The sequence below is a fragment of the Pollachius pollachius genome (genome assembly GCF_949987615.1).
Source record: "Pollachius pollachius genome assembly, chromosome: 2".
Classification (NCBI taxonomy): Eukaryota; Metazoa; Chordata; class Actinopteri; order Gadiformes; family Gadidae; genus Pollachius; species Pollachius pollachius.
In genome coordinates this window covers 35,329,919-35,352,955 of record NC_136935.1, presented here as the reverse complement: position 1 = coordinate 35,352,955, position 23,037 = coordinate 35,329,919, and the positions used below count along the sequence as shown (strand labels likewise).

The 23,037-nt window shown below is 41.9% G+C and overlaps 3 protein-coding genes across 5 annotated transcripts; 2 read left to right on the top strand and 1 right to left on the bottom strand.

Annotated features, from left to right (window-relative positions):
* The first annotated feature begins 718 nt into the window (after positions 1-718).
* ap1m2 (adaptor related protein complex 1 subunit mu 2) lies at positions 719-7,843 on the top strand. The gene is made up of 12 exons (XM_079729401.1): positions 719-960; positions 1,728-1,884; positions 2,052-2,119; positions 2,516-2,646; positions 4,291-4,438; positions 5,208-5,334; positions 5,679-5,821; positions 6,155-6,226; positions 6,745-6,903; positions 7,092-7,217; positions 7,456-7,531; positions 7,672-7,843. The coding sequence occupies exons 1-12, from the start codon at positions 919-921 to the stop codon at positions 7,695-7,697; spliced, it is 1,275 nt and encodes a 424-aa protein (XP_079585527.1). The 5' UTR covers positions 719-918; the 3' UTR covers positions 7,698-7,843.
* A 194-nt stretch (positions 7,844-8,037) lies between these two features.
* Positions 8,038-10,680, top strand: cdkn2d (cyclin-dependent kinase inhibitor 2D (p19, inhibits CDK4)). Of its 2 annotated transcripts, none has more exons than XM_079729403.1 (3): positions 8,038-8,452; positions 8,830-8,959; positions 9,264-10,680. In XM_079729403.1, the coding sequence occupies exons 2-3, from the start codon at positions 8,834-8,836 to the stop codon at positions 9,615-9,617; spliced, it is 480 nt and encodes a 159-aa protein (XP_079585529.1). In that variant the 5' UTR covers positions 8,038-8,452; positions 8,830-8,833; the 3' UTR covers positions 9,618-10,680. The 2 variants fall into 2 exon arrangements, with proteins under 2 accessions (XP_079585529.1, XP_079585528.1); XM_079729402.1 differs by having other exon boundaries at positions 8,806-8,959.
* A 147-nt stretch (positions 10,681-10,827) lies between these two features.
* LOC307070762 (volume-regulated anion channel subunit LRRC8E) lies at positions 10,828-22,505 on the bottom strand. 2 transcript variants are annotated; one of them, XM_079729392.1, is made up of 3 exons: positions 22,230-22,505; positions 21,346-21,494; positions 10,828-19,441 (listed from the first exon to the last, which is right to left on the bottom strand). In XM_079729392.1, exons 2-3 carry the CDS (start codon positions 21,484-21,486, stop codon positions 17,162-17,164), a joined length of 2,421 nt encoding a protein of 806 aa, XP_079585518.1. In that variant the 5' UTR covers positions 21,487-21,494; positions 22,230-22,505; the 3' UTR covers positions 10,828-17,161. The 2 variants fall into 2 exon arrangements, with proteins under 2 accessions (XP_079585518.1, XP_079585519.1); XM_079729393.1 differs by lacking the exon at positions 22,230-22,505 and adding an exon at positions 21,606-21,981.
* Between the last annotated feature and the right edge of the window lie 532 nt (positions 22,506-23,037).

Below are 23,037 nucleotides of genomic sequence, written 5' to 3'. Positions count from 1 at the left end.
ACTGCAAGATCATGCCGATCGCTTACGTGAACGAGCAATCAGTCGACTTAAAAAAAGCATACTGTACGAAAATGTGTCCGTGGATCACTGCCCGGCACATGGCGTGTTAGGCCGGCTAACTGCTCTCGTCATAACCCCGGGTAGAATATGGGTTCGTTTAAACAGTCTGCAGTGACGGTTCTCTATAAAACAGGACTGGTTTGCGAGGATTTTAGGTTAATTATTTACCTCAAGGCTATTCTAGCAGTAACAATAGACCTGTGGGAGTATAACATTTACATAAACCAAATACGTTAACTTTTCGTGCTAAGCGAGCGAAGTGAGAGTAAATCGGTTGCCTAACTGGTCTGACATGTTCATGAATATATTTGCTGCTATGGTACTGGGGATGCATTATGGAAATTCAGTGTGATTTAAGGTTAATTATTAAATCAGTGATAAGCATCAGATTTTAGTTTGCAACACAGGTGTTTTTTTTTCTTTCTCAAATTACATTTTAAAAAGACTACTTAAATAAATGGGGTAAAAAGTAAGATTGGCTCAGTAAAAAAAGTTTTTTAAAAAAGCGAAACTAGACAATGATACTCATTCATGGTAGAGAAGAACTAGACGATCACATCACGTCTGTTGCCTGATGAATATACAGCTACATTGCGCTCTTGCGGCCAGTTCCCGCAGCGCAGCCAACTTCCACGGTTCAGGTGAGCGCATAACCTGTCAATGTTTTACCTGAGGCTGGTGACGTCGAACACTATCTCCAGGAAAAGGAACGGCGGAGTCCATGATCCCGTTTTAGGCTATTTTGCACACTGTTTAGCAGAGAAATGACATCATAGAATTTGAGACATTCGGTGAACAAATTTGCATTTATTTTGACATTGTTGTTTAGGCTTTTGGGTTCGGCTTTTAAACAGAACAATGTCTGTCTCTGCTGTGTTCCTGCTGGATCTGAAGGGAAAGGTAAGTTCAGCTGGGGCTATTGATACTCGAGGGGCATCGTTGGCTACACAATGACACGTTATTCCGAGCTAAAAATTTGTGGACATTTCCCATACTATTTTTATAAAAGTTGAATTGTAGCCATGGCTTTTGTCGTTAAACATTAATAAGGTAGTCGTTAAATATTAATCGGAGCCTTCGATGGTGTTTCAGTTGTGTTCCACTTCCGGAAACATGATGCACGACTGTCTGCTGGGACAACCTTAGGCCTGCTCCAAAACCTCAGCGCTTTGATCTACTGCAGGAAATTACTATATACTGGGATTGACAATTAAATCAAGTGTCATATCGTAATGCATGTTTATAGCTTGGATATAATTGATTGCTGTTTGCTGTAAGGTTTTAGCATACTGGTTCTCTCTGGTGTACCGTGACTACATGCCATTCTTCCCGTTAGTTCATGCGTTGCTTTGTCATTGTTAGGAATTCTGATCCTATTACACCTCTTGACTGTACTACAGAAATATGCTTTACTTTTTGCATGTTTTTCTCATCTAGCTGTTTCTTTGTAAAAAAAAAAAAAAAAAAAAAAAAGAACCTTTACTGATTAATGTGCAATAAAGAGTACTTTAACTTAAACAGTTTTGACGATAATTTAAATCAAAATGTGCTGTATTGTAATTAGAACTGATGAATAAATGACTTCTTGTGATGGTGGCCCACCCAACACAACAGTATAAGGCTCTAACGCTCAACATTGACCCTGTGGGGTCACGCTCCATTCCCAGGTGTTGATATGCCGTAACTACAAAGGCGACGTGGACATGGCCGAGATCGACCATTTCCTGCCCTTGCTCATGCAAGAGGAAGAGGATGGACTTCTGAGCCCTGTTCTGCTGCACGGCAGCGTCCACTTCTTGTGGATCAAGCACAGCAACCTGTACTGTATCCTTAACCCTATACCTACAGTACTGGCCAGGAAAAACATCTACAAACATGGAGGAATGAATGCGTGCATGCATGCGTGTGTGTTATATTGTAATATATTGTTATAAAATGTTAATCTGTTCCTCACTCATTGTGGTAACCCATTGACCTGAGCCAGTTTACAGTGGTGGCCACGACAAACAAAAACTCCAACGCGTCCCTGGTCTACGCCTTCCTGTACAAGCTGGTGGAGGTACGTCCTTCTCTGTCTCATCCAATGTGTGCGTGAGGGCTTTTGGGGGACCTTGAAATGATGCGCCCATTCATCGTATTCACAAGGGACCGCGGGACCACTTCCCATATGAGGCCAACCTGACACCTGTAGATCTGAACAGGGCCCAGAAGGAGGGGCTGATTAACACATTGTTGGGAGACTATATATAATCGAGGGTCAAAACCTCCATGTTTATATATAGTTATGAAGGTGTAACGGGCACATGTACAATGAAAAGCTAAAACAAGAATTCAAAACTTTATAAAAAATGTAAGATGAGATGGAAAAAGAGATGAATTATGCGAAGAAGGAGTGATTTAAGCAAAGAAGGAGTCTTCACCCCTTAGTTGATGTGCGCCCGTCTGGGAACGGCAGGTGTTCACCGAGTACTTCAAAGAGCTGGAGGAGGAGAGCATCCAAGACAACTTTGTGGTGGTCTACGAGCTTCTGGATGAGCTGATGGACTTTGGCTTCCCCCAGACCACCGACAGCAAGATCCTGCAGGAGTAAGACACTTGAACCTTTCCTTTCATTCAGTCGATTTATTGATGTTTATTGATTGATCTTCTAAAACCATGACATGTAATAACTCATAGCAAATTACATTAACTAGAGCCCAAAGAAACCATGAAAGGCTAAAGTATTGTTTCAGTATCTCTGAAACAATGAGAAGAATCAACTTATTATTTGCCTTTTGTGAAACTATAAAATGTTCGATATTTAAGGGATAATGACTTTTGAATGTAATAATAATAATAATAATAATAATAATAAATATAACCGCAAGCAGGGATTAACAGGGTCCGAGCAAAATGAAAAGTCAAGAACACACTAATGGAAGATATATAAATATGACATATAATTATGAAGGAAAGATGTTGATGTTCCCCTTAATGCCATACTGTGCCTCGGCCTTCAGGTGACTGGGCTGCAGACCAATGGCCGAATGTCATGTTCAGCATGTTCATAATGTCTAATCGGAATTCGAACTCTCAAACTAAGGATCACCAGTACAAGGCATTATCCCAATGAGCCACTGACAAACCTGAAAGCCTCATTCACATGGTGAAAATGTCTAATGAGAAGCACACCTCATCCAGAAAACTCCAAGCACACATTTCACAAGAGAATTAAGGGCTTTCTTTAAAGAGTACAGATCTGAAAATTTGCATTGTTAATGGTATCCACCTAATGATAGACATATGGTAGTTATACAATAACAAAATGGTCATATAGGCAAAATGGGTTGAGACTGTGGACGTTTGGCTTTTCTATGAAATTGTGGGAAAAGTAAACATTTTTAGAGCAGAAGACCAGGGTGAAAAAGATGCATCTGATTTTAGAGATTAATATGATGAAAGAATTTTGAGTCCAGGTCAATCTCGTAAGGAGAAATAAGGCTAGTTCATATATTTTTTTAAATAGCGCCACCTTTGGGTGCAGTACCGCAATTTGGGTTTATTAGTAGTGGGGGGTATTTTTTTTTATACAATAACAACATGTTCATATAAGAAAAATGGGCTAACTGCTCCAACTTTATTGGCCAATATTTCTCAAATGGAACTAAGTCAAACAAATTATGTTCGAGGATTTTTGTGAGGCTTGGTCTAAAGATTTTATGTGGCGATTTTGGTGAATTTTTGATTATTTTTGTAGCCTGTGAATCTTTTTATCATGTTTAGCTTTATCATGAAATTGTGGGAAAAGTATAAATTTTTAGGGCATAAGACCCAGGAGTTTATAAATGCGTCTGATTCTAGAGTCAGGTCAATCTGGTGAGGAGAAATAAGCCTAATTCATGATTTTTTACAATAGCGCCACCTTTGTGTGCAGTACCACAAATTTGGGTTTATGGGTAGAGGGGTTATTGCTAACCATACCTGAAAATTTCAAGAGTTTTTGACTTACGGTATAGGCTGCAGTATGACTTTTACAGGATTTGAGGGGAAAGAAAACGTTACAGAAACAATAAGGGCCAAGCAGCTTCGCTGCTCGGACCCCTAATCATGTATGTATTATATAGTCACATCCACTGCGTTGATACAATTAGATGCTTGTGAACTAAACTAGTGCATTTAGATTACACCATGTAACATACATGCGCACAATTGATAAATTAATGAAAAAGCTCCATCATCTATCTTGTGCAGATACATTACCCAGGAGGGAACTAAGCTGGAGGTGGCTAAAAGCAAGGTCCCCACCACAGTCACCAACGCTGTGTCCTGGAGGTCAGAGGGCATCAAGTACAAGAAGAACGAGGTCTTCATTGACGTCATTGAGTCCATCAACGTTCTGGTACGACGGCTGTAATTACATGGTAGACTTCTTATTGTTGCACAAGTTCGGATCTGCAATATGATTGCCGCAGATAGTACTACCGATGGGAAATTATGAAGTCTTTATCTATGAAAGGATCAGAGCTATAAATCGACTTTATTAATGTAAAGAATAGATTCATTTCTAACAAACAAGTCTTTTTACAAAGCATATTAGTCTATGTATCTAGCCTTACTTCCAATGTGGCATATTGCGAAAACCCCACTGCTTTTAGTTTTGATATATTTGTAATCCAAAAAGTTCAGAATTCTTCTCACCATACGGAAAAACCTTTTTGGTAATAATAAAGAAATGGGTTCGGTAATGATAGACAACCTCTGGGTGTTAATTAGGCCGGGGTCTTATGTTCTATGGGTGTCCAGTGATTGGACAGTAATGTACTCAGGCAGAAGTAAGCATCCTCAGCTTCGCCTGAGGACTTGTGGTTTATCACGCTTATACCACAGTTGCCAACAATGATTTGATATCAGTTACTATTATCTATAAAGTTGTTATTTTCCTCTTATCAGCTGGAATTCAAATATTCTTCCGTGGCCCTTCGATCATATTGTTTCTGCATTGTCAAGCAAACATGTAGTCGAAAGTTGCATTTGATTGTTTTGAATATTGGATTTGCAGCATTAAACCGCAGTCCTGACTCCGGGTTTCACTGAAGGTCCCGCTATCATCATTAATATTATTTGAATTATTACCTGTGGATGTTAATGGATTATGTGTTATGTTCCAGGTGAATGCTAACGGGAGTGTGATGAGCAGTGATATCGTGGGCAGCATCAAACTGAAGACCATGCTCTCCGGCATGCCGGAGTTACGACTTGGGCTCAACGACCGGGTCCTCTTCGCCCTCACTGGACGTACGTATTTGAGAAACACTTGGAAGAGAGGAAACTCCCTTCCAGGATGACTAGGGTGCAATGGTTGACGGCAGGTGATTCTATTTATATTCAGTTACTGTGAGAGGTGGAAGTAACTCAAATATCAGATGGTTCTTATCATGGACATGGTGTGTGTGTGTGTGTGTGTGTGTGTGTGTGTGTGTGTGTGTGTGTGTGTGTGTGACCTTTGTCATTGTGCGCCCCCTGCCAGGCGGTGGAACATCTTTTACCCAATTAATGTGTGACTCCACCACGCTGTCTTTATCACAGAGCTGTTTGTAAACCTGATTTATTTCCACCTTGGCTGCCGGTGTTTGTGTCAGGTGACAAGGGCAAGACGGTGACAATGGAGGATGTCAAGTTCCACCAGTGTGTCCGTCTGTCCCGCTTTGAGAGTGACCGCACCATCTCCTTCATCCCTCCGGACGGAGAGTCGGAGCTCATGTCCTACCGCATCAACACACACGTCAGTCCCACTCACCCTCCACGCACGCACACTCAAGTCCATAAGAATCGAGGAGTTATTCTTAATAGTTAGTATTGAGCGTTTTCTTGGAAGTCAAACCCTGTTTTCACTTGTGTGTTGATTTCAATTTGCTCCAATGAATTAAAACGATATAACAACTCAAATACGTTGTCATGCATTATAATACTCTGCATTAGATCATTCAAATAAAAAAAATCATAACATTTTGCACTATTACATCACTTGACATTGTAAGTTTACTGAGCACATGTTATATTATATTTTCATTAACTCGTTTTTAGTGTCAATGGTTTGTCTTTTTCCTCCGTCCAGGTGAAGCCTCTCATATGGATAGAGTCGGTCATAGAGAAGTTCTCTCACAGTAGAGTGGAGATCATGGTCAAGGTACGGATTTACTGAAAGGAGAGGGACCTAATCAAGTTTCTGAGTAATATTATGCAATGTATTTCTCCTGTTCACCTGTCTAGCAAACGGTGGAAATAAACTTGCCTTCAGTGCCATATACTTCTATGGTTGGCTAAAAATCTAATCAAAACAAGGGAGCCAGTATGTTGACTAAATCTTTAGATGACGTGCATGCAAGGGGAACAATGCAACAGCACAGTGTTGTGTTCTTCCGATAACTTGAAGCCAGCCCTCTGATATGTAGTAAATATATAGTACCTGGTAGTGTCAACCATTACAGTATGAAATGAACAATTTAACTTGCATAATCGGACGCAGAAGGTGCTTCATTGCCAGGTTGCACACACAAGGATGTTCGTTCTTGTTAATAAGTCGGCGCAGTGAAGGAAAATTTGTTCTTCAATATGAAATAGAAAAACGCAATATTAAGTACATGCAACAGGCGCTTATCTTTTCCAAGATGCACTAACCCTACGTGCTGTCCTGTTCTGTCCTAGGCTAAGGGACAGTTCAAGAAGCAGTCTGTGGCCAACAATGTGGAGGTGAGGATTCCAGTGCCCAGCGACGCTGACTCACCCAAGTTCAAAGCGAGCACCGGCCATGCTAAATACGTCCCAGAGAAGAACCTGGTTGTGTGGACCATCAAGTCTTTCCCTGTAAGAACAATGCATTATTTATAAATGTTATTAATAATCATTTATATTTATATAACGTCTTTTCAGGACACAAGTACTAAGAGATAAGGCCTCGCCTTGTGTCTGTGTTTTATTTTGAACCTATTTTTGTGTTTACATCCAGGTTATCTTTTAGTGAACTGTAAGCTTGTTCTTTGGGCTGTTTCCAGGGAGGAAAAGAGTTCCTGATGAGGGCTCATTTCGGGCTCCCCAGTGTGGAGAACGATGAGCTGGAGGGCCGGCCCCCGATCACTGTCAACTTTGAGATCCCTTATTTCACCGTCTCAGGGATTCAGGTGTGTGTGTGTGTGTGTGTGTGTGTGTGTGTGTGTGTGTGTGTGTGTGTGTGTGTGTGTGTGTTAAACACATTTTATTTGCTCTGGGACACGTCTTACTTCTCCTGAATAGCTGAGTCACTGTTGCTTCAACATGTGTACTTGGCTTGTCTATTCATATCCTGTGTAAACAGTATGTTGTGGCATTAACCTGCTATCCTGTTTGTCGCCCCATCCACTTCTAACATACCTGCCCCAGGTGCGATATATGAAGATCATAGAGAAAAGCGGCTATCAGGCCCTGCCCTGGGTTCGTTATATCACACAGAGTGGAGGTAAGCAGCTCAACATTTACATTTGATTATCTAGGATTGCTGAAGTGCATCATGTTGTATAGGCTATATACATAATGAGTAGATGTAGAACCTTAGAATGAGCCACACTTGGTAATACTTTTCTCTCTATTTTGGTCTAGATTACCAGCTGAGGACAAATTCCTAAAATCTACAAATGTATCCCAGTACCAGGACCTTCTGACAAGAAATCTTAATTGCACTCCAAATGAATGTTTTAAAATTTCACTGCCCTGCTTGATGTGGACTTTTTTAATACCTTTTATGAATTCATTGGTTTGAATGTTTGAATCAGCTAATTATTGAACTGCTATTAAAATGTAGTTTAACATAAAGTTGATTCAATATCTACATGTTTTGTTACAAGTACTTAACGTTTTAATTTTTTGCTGTTTTACATTTATCATCAAATAACTGCCATATTTTGCTGCCTTTAGTACTTTTCCATACATGAGGCAATCGCGTCAACCTTATTCCGCGCAAAATCAATTAGACCGCCCTTTTCACACTTGATTCTGAACATTTTCTCCAAACAAATGAATGGACTACTCTTTGAGGACATCAACGTATACGAATAGCCCGCTTTCTGCGCTCGGAAACCTCATTGGTCGGCTGCTATTGTTGCCACAGTGATCGCAGAGTAAGCGAGCTTGACTCCGCCCATCTTGCCATTTATGGAGAGGCAGCACCCACAGGACGAACTCTGATTGGTCACCTTGGGTTCTCGGCTGTGTTTGTAAATTTGTAGCTGAGGAACACTAGAGTTTAGATCTCAGCGCGCAAATGTCTTATTTTCTAATGTTGACAAACATTTCGTACCTTGATACCTTTTAAATTCACTGACTTCAAATTCTAACGGCTGTAAGGACAACCTAGTGTCTGGAATTTGTCGATACGAACAAGGTATGTAATAAGCGACTGCTATAATCCTTTATTGCTGTTCTCTCTTCAATGTTAGCCTCCGTTAGCCGGAGTGCTAATGTTCCGTATTCCTGACACATCTAGGAAAGAATAACATGATTTACTGGATATACCTACCTTTCCGTTGTACAACATAGTTAACCTAGCTTAAAATGGGTCGTTGTGGCATTGGGTTGGGAAGAAATGGGAACTGATCAGGCCGGATACATTGGTAAACATTATTTATTTTTCAGCCTTTTACGCACGTACAAGGATGGGCTATCTTCTGTTTGGTTTCCGAATAGATGTGCTCAACTCTTATTTTAGCTGCATTCGCGTTTTATCTCGACAAACAGACGGATATTTACCATGGTCCTCAGCCAGATGGATGCGGGAAGAGCTTTAACGTCGGCAGCAGCCAAAGGAAACACAAATGATGTACGGAGGATCCTGGAGGAATGCCGGGTGCCTCCCGACACAGTCAATGAATTTGGCAGAACGGCCTTGCAGGTATTCATCTCCTTGCTGTAGAAACCGACTTACTAATCATACACACCTACAATTCGGGTATATGGTGGCCAGGATTACTCTCTATTACATGTTAATGAATCTTTAACCTGCCTTAAACCATTTGTTATGAGACCAGGACGTGGATTATAGTATTAAGTATTCAGAACTGGTTTGTCAAATTAAATGACACTTGTTTATCCATTGCAAACAATGTTCAAAGAAAACAAATTAGTCACATCCCATTGAAAGCCATGTAGAACAGTAAAAGATCAGACCTAATTTCTGACCATTCTCGATGTCACAGGTGATGATGATGGGGAACACCAAGATAGCCAGTCTGCTGTTGGAACATGGAGCCAACCCCAATGCCCAGGACAGACACGGCATCACACCGGCCCATGACGCAGCCCAGACCGGCTTTCTGGAAACCCTGCAGGTTCTGGTGGAGCACGGCGCTTCTGTGAACGTCCCAGACAAGAACGGCACACTGCCCATCCACATCGCAATCAGGGAGGGTCACCGGGATGTGGTTGAGTTCCTGGCGCCCCGGTCAGACCTAAAGCACGCCAACACCAGTGGGCACACGGCGGTGGAGGTGGCCAGAGCATCCTGTTTGCCTGACATGATTGACTTGGTGTTTGCCCACATTCACAGCTAGTGAGTTGACGGGATCGAGCCAATAGTGTAGGGACTACGTGGTGGGTTTCCCTCTCCCCCTCGCTGTCCTCCTTGAAACCTGGTGACTTGAATGATTAATTGTGTAAAGGGGTTACATTGGATTTTCACAATAGTAGCTCAGAGTTGGTATATCTCCGGGAGCTTAGCATTGGTGGATGAGTTGACGTGTTGACATCTCTTTTGCACAGTGCAATTTAAGCACCTTTTTATATGTAGCTCTTTTCCCTAAGATTGGGAGTGCACATTTGTAGATAGATGATTTCTTTAGTGTTTTTTAAAAATTAATTGGATGATAATTATTATTATTAATATTATCTTGTTGCGTAAGAGCTTAAACTGTTGGTCTGTGTTTCTTGTATGTTTATGAAACTAATTGTGCACCCTCAATACTTTGCCTAGTTGTGTTGATTAGATTTCATTAGATTTGGATTTTACTCATATTTATTTATTGAAATAGGACAATGAATCTTCCTATGATTTTGTAAATAGATACATTTATTGTGGATTGTTAATTTGTTAAATGTTATTTATAAAAACATATTTTTAAAACTACAATTAAAATATTAACGTTTTCTTTGACAGAAACACAAAATAAAGTGTTGAACTTGTGTTTTTTGTCTCATTGGCTTGGCTTATATAATGACTGAAGTGTTATTAACTGTTCTATCAGGCTTAGATAGGTTAACTTCAGCTTTTTAAAAGGTGGACGGAATAAATAAATTATCTTGTTTGAAAAGAAGAACATTTGTTTTGGCCTATATTCATGACAATGCATTTGGTTTATATATACATACATATATTTACATATATATATTTACATACATTTATATATATATATATCAATTTATGTGGAGTGGGAGAGTTATATACCCAACAAATATTATTTTAAGCAACTAAAACAAAAAACCCTAACCCTAAACAATTACATTTCCTCAGTTGATCAATCCTGAATTATGAATGCAATCAGAAGTTTCTAGATTTAATTTCTAATTGAATAATGGCGTTTGTAAAATGGCTTTCCGTCATCAGATACGATTTATTCTTCATAAATAGGGCACTCCCATGGAGGAAATTGCTTTACCGGTCGTGGGGGAGGCGGCGCAGAGCCTGGACACAACGTGTTTCCTGTTTCATTTCTACCGAATACAAGTAAATAGGTAAAAGGTATGAGCGGATGAATGTTTCAGAAGGGTATTTGAAAATTTTTATTTCTACAGTGGTCATCTACAATGTCTTGATTTTAAAGGGGTGATATCATGCTTTTTCGACTTTTCCCTTTGGACTGCTAATTACGTATGCATACATGTTTTACGTCTGCTAACTGCTGACTGGATCGTAGAGCATATCCTCAGCTGTTGCCCAAAAGTCCTAGGACAAGGACGTTACACTTGGCGTCATGACCAGGTGCTGAAGGCGATAGCAGAGGCCATCTTCACCAGCATCCCTTATAACCAGCCTCTACGACCAGCAAGGCAGGCGATTGCCCTTATCCGAGCAGGGGAGAAGCCTAAGCCCCAGCCAAGTGGGGCAGTAGGTCTCCTTGGAACCGCACCGGAATGGCAGATGAAGGCCAACCTGGGGAAGCAGCTCAGATTCCCAGAGCACATTGTGGAAACCACCCTGAGACCAGACATAGTTCTGTCCTCAGATTCAATAAAACAGATGGTCCTACTGGAGCTGACAGTTCCCTGGGAGGAGCGCATGTCAGAAGCCAATGAGAGGTAGCACGCCAAGTACGCCAACTTAGTGGAGGATTACCGCAGACGGGGGTGGCGGGTCCGGTGTGTGCCAATAGAGGTGGGCAGTAGAAGCTTCGCAGCGCGATCTCTCTGCAAAGCATACAGCCTGCTTGGAATCAAAGGTGGACACCAGAGAAAGGCCATTAAGACCACCACAGAGGCAGCTGAGAAGGCCTCTAGATGGGTGTGGATCAAGAGGGGCGATACGTTGGTACATGCTACGTAGACACAAGTCGGGACTTGATCAATCCCGGTGTGGGTACCAGATTGACTCGGGGTCCTAGATGCGCAATAATGACGCACTTCCTGTAAATGTGCACGCGCGTTTCATTCATTCCCATGTTATTCTCAAGTATTAATGATCTCCTTTTGTTTTCTAATCTATGAATAATAATCTAATGTACAAATTATGGTTGCCTATACTTGGGTAACATATAAAAGAAGAATCGGTTAACTCCATTCACTGAACGGGGCGATCCACTATATTTCCAGCGCTCCCAACACAGAGTCAAAACAGTGACCCACACGAAGACACTTCCGTTCTCCTCCTTCAGAATAAGAGTCCCTAACAGGAACTGGGTTACATATGCATTCAGTGCTTTTAGACGTGTTTCCAATGGCTTTGTTTGTGCGAAAGAAGGGGCTGCGTTCAATGAAATCAAAACCAAAATGGATTGGGCCTTCTTTTTATGTCCATGATTGAGCCCCGTTTATAAACAACCCCTCCAGGTTTTGTCCGTTGGCTTGTGTCGATACGTCAAGTGTCGATACGTCATCTGTAAGCGCAGGACCCCGAGTCGATCTGGCAGCCGAGTCAATCTGGTACCCACACCGGCTGGGTCGCCTGGGTGAGGGTGTAGGATGTTGAAAGACCCGCACTCCACCTCAAAACCACGAGATGATTAAGGAAAGAGGCCACAACCAGAAGCTATAAACGGTGGAGAAGCTAGCTTAGGACTTTGTTAGTCAAGCCATTGGAATGGTGCTGATCCAGATGGCTAAGGAGAGAGACTGTCACTCTGCTGGACCTTGATGATGCCCCTAAAAGAGGTGCTGGAAATGGTGGTGCAATCGCACCACCACTTTAAAAAGAATAAATAATAATAATTACATTTCTCCACATCATGGCTTCGCAGATGTGGTTGCAGTATGAACTAGGCCTATTCACAGCGTTGTAGCTTAAAATTACGTCTGCTCTTTCCTCTTGGTCATCGTTTCACGTCCACAAGTCAATCGGATGCTTCGACCTACGGCTTCGGCTACAAACCAGAAACTATGCAAGCTCAGCTCTCTCACCCAGCACCACATTTATTTTGCAAATCGCTGTGCACTGCTGCTGTACCTTCATCTGTATTTGTTCTTAAAACTTGTACGATTTATGATTTTGGAGGACTAAAAATCGAGGATAGACTACATCATCACTTCACTAGGCTACAGTCAGTAATGATCAACGTGTAAAGCAGTTGCTAGCATAAGCACTAGGGCATCCGTTTGTGCGTCCATACATAGGCTACAGCATAATGTTACTTTGACAAATGTAAACAATGACCGAAAGGGTAAGGGGGTCTTATACCCTAACCCTAAACTCTTTAGCGCATTAAGAAATTCAAACATGAGAAATCGCCTGATTAGATGGATTATGCACCCCCACCATAAACATGATTCCGGCGCCGCTGGTCCCTATAGAACCCGACCTGTATCTAAATTATGGAGCCTGTAAATGCAATGACATTGGAATAAGGGGTGTATATAAAGCAAAACACAGAAAAAGTCAGGCAGAGGAAAACAAAAAAGAAATTAAGGTATTATTGGAGCAAAACAACTGAGAACCTTTGAGGGTGGAAGGTGTACTCATAGAAAATAAAAATAGAGGGTCAGCCATTTGTAAATTGAAGTCAGAGAGAAAAATGCCTGAGGAGTTGCAAACTTGTAGGATTTTTCATTGAAAGGTGCACAAATCCTATTCTACAAATCACAAATTTAGAAACTCATACACTGAATCTCCACCTTCAACATTTGGGGGTTCAAATGCATAAAATACAAACCATTAAGAAAAACAATAAAAAATATATAAATAAGAATTGTAATAATAAATTTGGTTTCTGTGTGGTTTTGTTCTTAGTTGGTAAAACACATAGTCCTATCATCTACTCTGGGGGTAGATAATTTACTCCTTATTGTTGCTGCTTTCAAAAGCATGTAAAAGGCTTGCTTTCCCCGTCGCTCTCTAAACGGAAGTGTTAGTGTGGCTTACAGAATCTTGTCTTTTAATATGAAATGCTTTACAACTGAAATCCTCTTTGAAATGTAGATTCAAAAATAACTTTATATAAGTAGGGTCGGCCCACTGCATAGGCAGGACAGGCAAATGAAGGGGGCAAAAGTTGAGGGTTGCACCACTCAGGCCACTGTGGAGTGCGTTGGTGATAATTTCAGAAAATTAGGTAATTAAGTAATGAGGTTGCCCTCATTAGTTTAATAAACAACTCGCAAAACACCAAGCCCAACGGTTGAACGCCTTATGCAACAAGATAATATTATTAATAATAGATCATTGATCATGCACTAATTAAAAAAGGAAAATAATAAGTTTAGATTTGTAAATTAACAAATTAACTCTCATATTTTATACAAGATAAAATAAGCTAATAATGCTTAATAAATCCAAGCTAACAAAATGAACTTAAATATTAAGTGATACAATAAAATATGTAAGGGATAATGTATAGAACGCCGGTAATTATCGGGCATCCGTTTGTGCGCGTACCGGACACCCAAGGGAAGCGGAGATGTCTTGCTTCGCCCTGAAGGGGCTTATTTTCGATAATGACCGGCGACGTTCTATACATTATCCCGCCGTGAAATAAAGAGCTGTGCAATAAACTATATTAATACACGGCTCTTCTCAATGCCGTGGAACGCTCCGTTCTCTTGCATGGGCCCTTCACAACTTTCGGCGGTGAATTATATTTGGTAATTCACCGTTGCGAAGTATAATTGACCGCTGTCAAGGAAAACAAAGGACTTTTTGCCTCTAATGACGTCTTTGGTAGTACTCCGCAAGTAGTCCGGTAACTTAGCAACCGGAGACGCTGGGGTTGACAAGCGACGTCAACGTCTTTGGCGGACTATTTCTCTGCTGATCAACACTACGAATGCTGGTAACAAATAAATTGTAAAAAGACAAACCGAGTGAAGTTATTTTTTCGTTTTGGCAAGTAGCCGTGTAATAAGCGGGATAATGTATAGAATGTCGCCGGTCATTATCGAAAATAAGCCCCTTCAGGGCGTAGCAAGACACCTCCGCTGCGCGTCGGTGTCCTGTTCGCCTTGTCGGGGTTTATTTCCCCGATAATGACCGGCGTTCTATACATTATGCCCCAGATGAAATATTATTTACTTCGTTAATCCGTGATAAAAATCAATATATACTTATTGATCCAAGAATAACTACAATCTACTTGCTCTATTTTATACCACTTTCCTATCCCACCAACTTGTTGTGTTGTGTATTACATCCACAAGATGTCCCCAAACAATAATTTCGTATTGGCTTACATGGTGAACAGTAGCTTGTTGTGAACCTTGGCCGTTCTCAAACAGGTGTCCTCTGCATTCATTGCAAGTGATAAACCATGTATTGGATGTTCAGCTGATCTTTCAATTAAGGGATACAACAATGATTTTACGGCAGTCTCTCTCTCTCGCTCTCTTTCTCTCTCTCTCAGAGACCAAGGTGAATCAACAAGGGCATTCATAATGAGCGTACAACGGAATGCAGAGTAACGTTACAGTGTAACTGCCTCGTTGAAGGTCACAGACACGATAGCTGGCTATCGCTGACGCAACCCACACACACACACCCAACGGTATACATGGGAGCTAAAGCTTTATTGTCAATAGCGAGCAATGGCTCGGGTTTCTATGTTTGCACAATGCCCATTCATACTCCCACTTGCGAGCAATTTGGATTTTTTTTATTATTATATAATATTCACAACCTGTAGCCCACCTCTTGGACTGCCATGAATAGCCTATACAGCACGACATCATACCATTAGAAAGACAAAGACTTGTAGTCATACTGTAATTATATCGCAATGCAGCACATACGCCACCCTTTTGCCAAACGATCAGGCCACTAGCCTGAAACTCGGAAGAGCGGAAAAGAAGACTCATGAAAGTTGTCATGCAGGACAAAAAAAAGGGCGTGTTGGTCCCGGGAGAGACTCCCGAGGTAAACACGTTCAGGCCCCGCCTCCTCCTTCGTTCCCGTCAAGAAGCGGCCCGAATGAGTATCTAGACAGCATTTGCGTTGCTACTAGGGAAATACAAATCCTGTCGCCCCAGAAGTCTGTGTGTGTGTGTGTGTGTCACGCTTGTCACGCGTCGGAGAGCGACCTAGGGGACGACGTACGGCGCTACTCCCCGTTTCTACGGTAATGAGTGAGCAAGACGTCCGACACGCACTCATTTCACATCACTGGGAATGAATGAATGAAGTGTGTTTGACTATACAATAGTAGAAAGGTAGTCAAGCTCTGTGGTGGGGAAGGTGTTTGTTATAAGTTGAGGTAGGAGGCAGCTCCTACCTCATATTCCGAGTTAATAACTTATGGACCACTTATTATTTGTATCAGGGACATCAACTTAGGACACCTTGAATTTCTTTACTATTATATTGCAATATGTACAATATATATTTCAAATGTAAAACATTTCCATTGGGTTTTGGTTTTGTATTTCCAGTCAAACTTCAACATTATGAGGGGGTGGGGTGGGACGTGGGAGTTGTATAGCAGTGGGGGTGGGGTGGGCTGGTCCCGGTTATTACAGAGCGGTGTGTGCGTTACGTGACTGCAGGCCAGGACTTGAGCATGACCCGCTTACTTGCTTGGTCGGCACACACCTGAACGAATAGTTTTGTACTTGTTTCAGCGTGTGAAATAGACAGAAGACAAAGAGACAAAACATGAATGGTGGGTGGCGTTAGTGCTGAGCAAAAAGGGAGACAGCATGTAAAGTGACAGGTCCCAAGGAAAAGGGGTAGTGTGAGAGAGCAAGCTATGTGTGAGGAATTATGCTCCACGCAACTTAAGTCTGTGACACACAGGCCTTTAGCTCACCCCTCTTTGGAAGGGAGTGTAAATGGCCGGCGATTATTTCAACACGTTTATTTTACTGTAAATGGGGAAAAAGTGCTGATGAGGTGCAAGAAAAGGAGTGTGTGTCACAGAGTTCAAATCTTTTTTTAATATCAGTGTATTGATTATTGTATATCCCCAAAATGCATTAATAATCAGGTAATTTAAAATGTCTTACACCTCTTAGTTCTCTAATGTATCCTGGACTATTTCATTATGTCAAGAGATCTATAAACCAAGATTTTCCGTGTGTCATTTAAAGCCAATTGTACCCCTTCATCTTTAACCCAGCCCGAACTGGGATAAATCTGCTGGGACTGGCTGGCATATCAATTTAAGAATAAAGATTGGGTGAAATTCTCGCTTTGTAAACTAGTCTGTTGTTGTGTAACACTAACCTGACAGTAGCAGGTCTAAACCAAACTTTACGGCTACATGTAATTATTAAACAATTCAAATAAATACATAGTTTGAGTAAAAAAATCTTTACAATAGATAAAACTGCATGTATAAAACACCAGTAGTCAAATATTTTGAACTCAAAATTGACACTTGGTGCTTTGTTGAGGAATATAATGTAATCCCTTTCCTTTAAATTTTTAGTTTTCTAAAAATTTTGCAACATCAAAAGTTCTTCCAAATCAACTAATCCTCAGTTTAGTTTGTACAGAGGCTGGCAGTAGATCCACCAGGTTAGTCTCGATGACCAACCCACTGAGGGACAGCGAGGGACAATCCCCGATCTCGTCAGGAAGAGAATCTATGCGGTTCCCTTTCAGCTCAAGCCGGACCAGCATGGTCAGGTTTGATATCCTGGGGCTCAAGTTGATCAGGCGGTTGTTGCCCAGAACCAATGTCTTGAGCTTCTTACAGGAGAACAGCTCCTCAGGCAGAACCTCCAGAGAGTTGAAGGCCGCCGAGAAGTACTGGAGGCCCTGCAGGATGTTCACCTCGGACGGGAGCACGGTGATCTGGTTATGGGAGACGTCCAGGTGCTTGAGCTTGTGGCAGTAGAACAATCTGGAAGGGAGCTTCTGGAGCTTGTTCCAGCTGATGTCCAACGTCTCCAGGAACTGCAGCTTGCTGATGTGCTCCGGGATGTAGCTGATGCTGTTGTACCACAGGCGCAGAGTCACCAGACGCCGGCAATGCTGTAGGCTCAGGATCTCCTCCACAGTGGTGAGCTTGTTGTCCCTCAGGTCCAGCTCCTGGAGGTTCACCAGGCTGAAGACGGCGCTGGGGATGCGCTCTAGCATGCATCCCATCAGTTCCAAGGATTCCAGGTTTGTTAACTTCTTCAGACTGCTAAAAGCCGCAATCTTGCAAGATTCGTTGTAGATGCAAAGCTTTCGCAGCTGCAATGCAACATCCCCTACACTGGTCGGGATCTTGTTGAGGTTGCTGCGAATAGTGAGGACCCTGAGAGCTTTGAGATCTGTCAGGGACTCCAGAGTAGGATTTCGGGACACCTCATTTATCAGTAGGCCACTTAAATGTAGTTCATGCAGGTTCTGGAGGTTATACATCCAGAGAGGAACCTGGTCTGCACTCTCAAAAGACAAGTGCAAGACCTTCAGCTGCTCCTTAAGGCAGGTCAAGGCCGCTTGCTGGACCTTGGTAGAGCAGTTGATGAGTGCCAGCTCCTGAAGAGCAGTAAGTTTAACTATGCCAGAGGAGATGGTCACATTAGAGAGGAGCTCCAGCTTCAGTGATTCTACCTCTGGAAGATCGTAGGCAGTATCAGGGAAACCGGGCAACATGAACAGATGGAGTTCCATCCGCTCGTTGGTGTTCTTGTTGAGGCGTGTCCTTAGCTTTTTGGCGGTCCACTCATGGTTGAGGTTGACCTGCCGGAGCCGAGACTCGCTGACCTCAGAGAGAAAGACGGCAAACCGCTTGGCGTAAAGAGCATCGTATTGGTCGCTGAGGTGGAGGAGGAATGCAAAGTCATTTTTCATATCTGGGATGTCGTCAACACCCGTCTCCAACCTGACCTGCTCAAAAGAGTACTCTTTTAGAGAACGATGGAGAAGCCAGTATAGGGTGTAGATGCACATTAATCCATATACCCCAACAAAGCTGATGTAGCAGTAGGCCAGCTTGGAGAACAGATGAGCCTTGTTGTGGTTACAGCAGTAGATGTCGAAACCAGTCAGCTCAGGAGGAACCAAGCAACGCACCACAATCTCAATGTTATTAACCAGGACCGCACTGTAGATAATGATGAGGACAACCTGGAACACTTTGAAAGATGTCTGCAGCACATACATAACATAGAGGAGGTCAGCCTCTTCCACATGCGTCCTGAACTTCTTCACCATCTCAAACAGAGCTTTGGCCTGCTCTCCTTCTTTGCGATCCAGAACCGAGGCAGATGACTGAGTTTCCGGGGGCTTTTTCTCAGAGTTGGACTTGACGGAGGACGACCGCAGGAGCCCCACTGTTTCCTCCTCCAGCGGTGCTGGGGGTTTCGACATGGTGTTCCTCCGTAGAGTCACCAGCTTCTCCTCGCTTCTCTCCTCGGAGACCTCGTTCAGGGCCCTCGTGGTCCAGGGGGAGTTAAAACACTTCCCGAGAATGGTCACGAAGAGCTCGATTTTAGACGAGGTCCCAGGAAACTTGAACCAGAAGCTGCTGACCACCATGAAGATCATGGTGTGGACGACCACCAGATAGGGGAAGTACTTTCCGTACCAATGCACAGCCCTCTCATAGCAGAAGTGGTTCACAAAGACATACTGGTGGATGTCTAGGTTGTTCTTACGGCCGTACACCTCGCGGATGATGGGGCTCACGGGGTTGGCCAGCGTGTGCTCCCGGGTCTCGTTCTCCCCGTAGCCGCGGATGTGGCTGCAGTCGATGGCCTCTGGAGTGGGGCTGCTGAAGTGGCTCGGCAGGCAGGAAATCTTGTCCTGGGTGAGCTGAGGAGGAACCAAAATGAATGAATGGAGGACACAGCTTGGCAGCTTTGTCTGAAGAATATTTTATCATGAGCAGTGAAACATCCAGCGTTTCTTGAAGGGATTAAGGGGCATTACAGGGTTGGGGTCAGATAAGCTATTGTCCAATCAGGAATTAGGACCTCGAAAAGAAATGGATATTCAATGGAAAAACAAATGCTTCATTAGACTAACACATTCTGGGTAAATACATTGCTCTCTGTATATATCCCCAAGGGCAGTTTGAGAAAATAATCTGTAATGTTGACTATAAAGTTTTCATCAGTAAAGGCTGAGAAGTATTCAGCATCCCCATTCTCAAGTTTCAACTGGCCGAGCAATGCAGAAGAGAATACCTTCATTATTTTAACCAAACAGGAAAATCAAGCCAGACTCACTGACAATGAAAGTCAGACTCTCCCTGATGCAGAAGGTAGCAAGAGTTTCCGAAATGTAAAACTCAATTTACTCCCTATTAGCATTCTTGGTAACAGACATGTCATGTAACTTTCTCTAAAGCAAATTAAACCTCAGTTTATTGTGGCACCATGCCTACTAGATGTGAGGGCAAGTGCGCTACATGAGGTAGACATTAGTTGCTAAGGAGAAGAAAAAGAAAATCCCTTCTAAAGTATTGAATACGAAATGAATACATAACCACAACCTATTTCAAACGGATGATTCCATCAGTGAGGATCCCATGCTGGTTCCTCTTCAAGTGTCAGTCAGGGCCAGACCAGTAACAGTGGAGGTAGGCTGATAGGAGTTAAGATATTAAATGCAGTGCCTTTAGATTGTGATGCATCCCATTTGAATCCCATTTCTAAAGGCACTGCATTTAATAGCTTCACTCCTATCAGCCTACATCTTTTGACTTTCCCATGTGGCTCTGCACATATTATTGTGGCAAGTCTTGGTCCTGTGCGCAACACTACAACTTTCTAAATGTATACATGAAAGGGGAGGTGAAATAATGTGTTGACTTTTGTTGGGTGAAATAGATCATTTAATGATGTTTGGCAATATGTCATTATAGTGTGTGGAGCAGGGAATAAAACTTTGTATACACACGGACAATATGTTTCAAACCTTCAATTTTTTATCTTTTTTGTTACATGAGGAATTTGTTTCATCAAACCGCTAATTGATCAAATCATTTAATTCCCGCAAAATGTCAATTGTCTTATTTCCCAAGCCAACAATTTCTTCCAGTAAAAGAGGGAGCTGCAGAAGTACTAGTTAACTAAGACTGAAAAAACAAAAACAAAAACAGTCAACAGGTTGATTCAAAACAGTGACACAATTTTTTTTCTTTTACTTTATACTTAAAAAGGTACAAATATGTAATAAATGTACTGTAACAAATCAAACAGTGTGATTTGATTCACTATTATCCGAGTAACCATGGTTGCCAGATATGAAACAAACTGGCAGACAGACACAGCTTGTTGCAGCCCTGGAAGCACGCATACAAACTGGATCAACTGAGATTGTACCAGAAGGATTTGCTTTGCCTACTCTGGTTAATGTGTCCTTGAAGTAATGTTGCTCTTAAAGTTGTGATCTGAATCTGAAGCTAGTGGAACTGAGTCAACAAGAGAATATTACCTTATTTCACAGTGTTAATAATCCACTATTGAGGTCAAATACGATTCAGTGCAAGTAAAACACACTCTGTCCAAAGGATCTTGATGAGGATATTATTGTCAGGGGCTATATGTGACATAATAGCAGTTGACAAGCAAAGAAAATTCTAAAAGCAAATGCTGGCAGTATTGTCAGTGGCCTTGAGCGATATTTCCTCGAAACCCACTGCTCCTCCATAAGCTAGCATTATAAGTTTAAAAGATCAAGGATGCACAGTGTTTGGTTTAAAAGTGCCTCACCTGTAGGGTGCATCCAAAAACGCCAATCATCAGCATAATGACGCATAGGTACTCCGTGAAGACGTCCCACCACGGTTTCAGCACCCGGAACTGTGGATTCTGTTCTGTGGCAAAGTTCTTGAACTCACCCACTGGGATCATCCTGAGGTCTGCGAAGAGAGAAAACATGTAATTGGAGCTGATAAGAATAAACAGCCAGGCAGGTCTTCAAACAGGCTGAGAGCTCTAATGGATCATATTACAAGAAGTACATAACTTACTGGATGCGAAGATGTCGCTATGTGAACAAATAAATAAAAATGTTTTTTTAAATCGAGATTAGCTGAAAACCGGAAATATTTGACTTTGCCCTCTTAAAATGAATACACCTGGATGGCTTCCTGTAGGTCTGAAACTGAATACATAGGCTACCACAGACCGAAGAGACAAAGTGGAAGAACAAGTTATACAACAACGATCACAGTAAACGTCCATGACAAAATTTCTAGGGCTTTAAATGAAGCTTATCATGTCGTAAAGTGGCTCACTTTAGACGAACATTTCACTTTTAGGTAACGTTAATAGCCAACATAATAAGCAATAACAAACTACGTTTAAATCACAATGACTGAGTGAGTTCAGTGCCATTTGACAACACTTTTGGGGTAGAAATGGAACTCAGGTAAGTGTACAATAGTTTGTTTGTTGAAGGCTTGAATAGTTTGAAGTGCATTAACCATATCTTTAACGATAGCGCAGTAATCGCACCTGCGTGTTTACTTGCGGCTGCGATATAAACGCAATGTGGGCTTATAAATTAGTTTCACTCCAGCATTAATCCATCGAATTCATTTAAACTAAGTTGACTGTGAAAACGTAAAGAAAGTTAGGTCAAGATAACTTACCAACGTCCTATGACGATTCACAGGTGTCTGGTAGGGAAGAAGATCCTTTGAGCTTCTACAAAAATTGTAACTCTACCAACTTTTCAATGACTGGGACGCGCATAATAGGCAGGTGGTGCAGTCTCTTCTTTGTATTGTTTCAAATGAAGCTGACTGACTGGAGAACCACATGGGAATGCAGGCAAGTCAATAGAGAAGGTAACCTTCCGCGGTTCAAACCTGCCCCCGTCTAGTCTGCGGGAGCTCTTCAGATGGGGTATATATGAAGAGCATAACACTATTCGTCGTCATTGTCCTGAAATGGTCGTGGTATGTTATTATTTAAAGCCTTAATATATCCAGTTATTTTGACGGTGCGAAACAGATTATTACTGCAGTCGGTTTGAAATAGAAATAGGCCCGCCATCTGTACAGCCTCACACGGGCTGGCTCACTGTTAAGTATACGTTTAGTTTTGGTCTGAAGGTTTACATAATGTTGTTTTCTAGTTATTCACAAGTTGAAGGGATTTAAATCCTATCTGCAAAACAAGTTACCTGTTCTTGTTACCGGTTCTAAAGACATGCTCTGAATCGTGTATAACTTCAAGACATTTATCTTAAGTTGGTTTTATAACAGGAGCAAAATTGATTAATTTGCTTTCAGTTTATTACCTGGGAGCTATTACTGACGTAGAGTCGAACGACACTTTTTCAAAAAGTGGAGCTCATGCGCCATCTTGTGGCAATATTCAGACGTACGTTTAAATTTGAGATATACAAGTAATAGATTAAGATAGCCCTAGTGAGTCATAGTAGGCAAATGCTCC

Bases quoted from the DNA above. Each gene is read 5' to 3' on its own strand.
- cdkn2d (XM_079729402.1), top strand. From the start codon at position 8,819: ATGGTCCTCAGCCAGATGGATGCGGGAAGAGCTTTAACGTCGGCAGCA. The intron at 8,960-9,263 runs GTATTCATCTCC...TCGATGTCACAG, and splicing joins TTGGCAGAACGGCCTTGCAG to GTGATGATGATGGGGAACAC.
- ap1m2 (XM_079729401.1), top strand. From the start codon at position 919: ATGTCTGTCTCTGCTGTGTTCCTGCTGGATCTGAAGGGAAAG. The intron at 1,885-2,051 runs GTATCCTTAACC...GCCAGTTTACAG, and splicing joins CAAGCACAGCAACCTGTACT to TGGTGGCCACGACAAACAAA. The intron at 5,822-6,154 runs GTCAGTCCCACT...TCCTCCGTCCAG, and splicing joins CCTACCGCATCAACACACAC to GTGAAGCCTCTCATATGGAT.
- LOC307070762 (XM_079729392.1), bottom strand. From the start codon at position 21,486: ATGATCCCAGTGGGTGAGTTCAAGAACTTTGCCACAGAACAGAATCCA. The intron at 19,442-21,345 runs GTGAGGCACTTT...GTTCCTCCTCAG, and splicing joins TTTTTGGATGCACCCTACAG to CTCACCCAGGACAAGATTTC.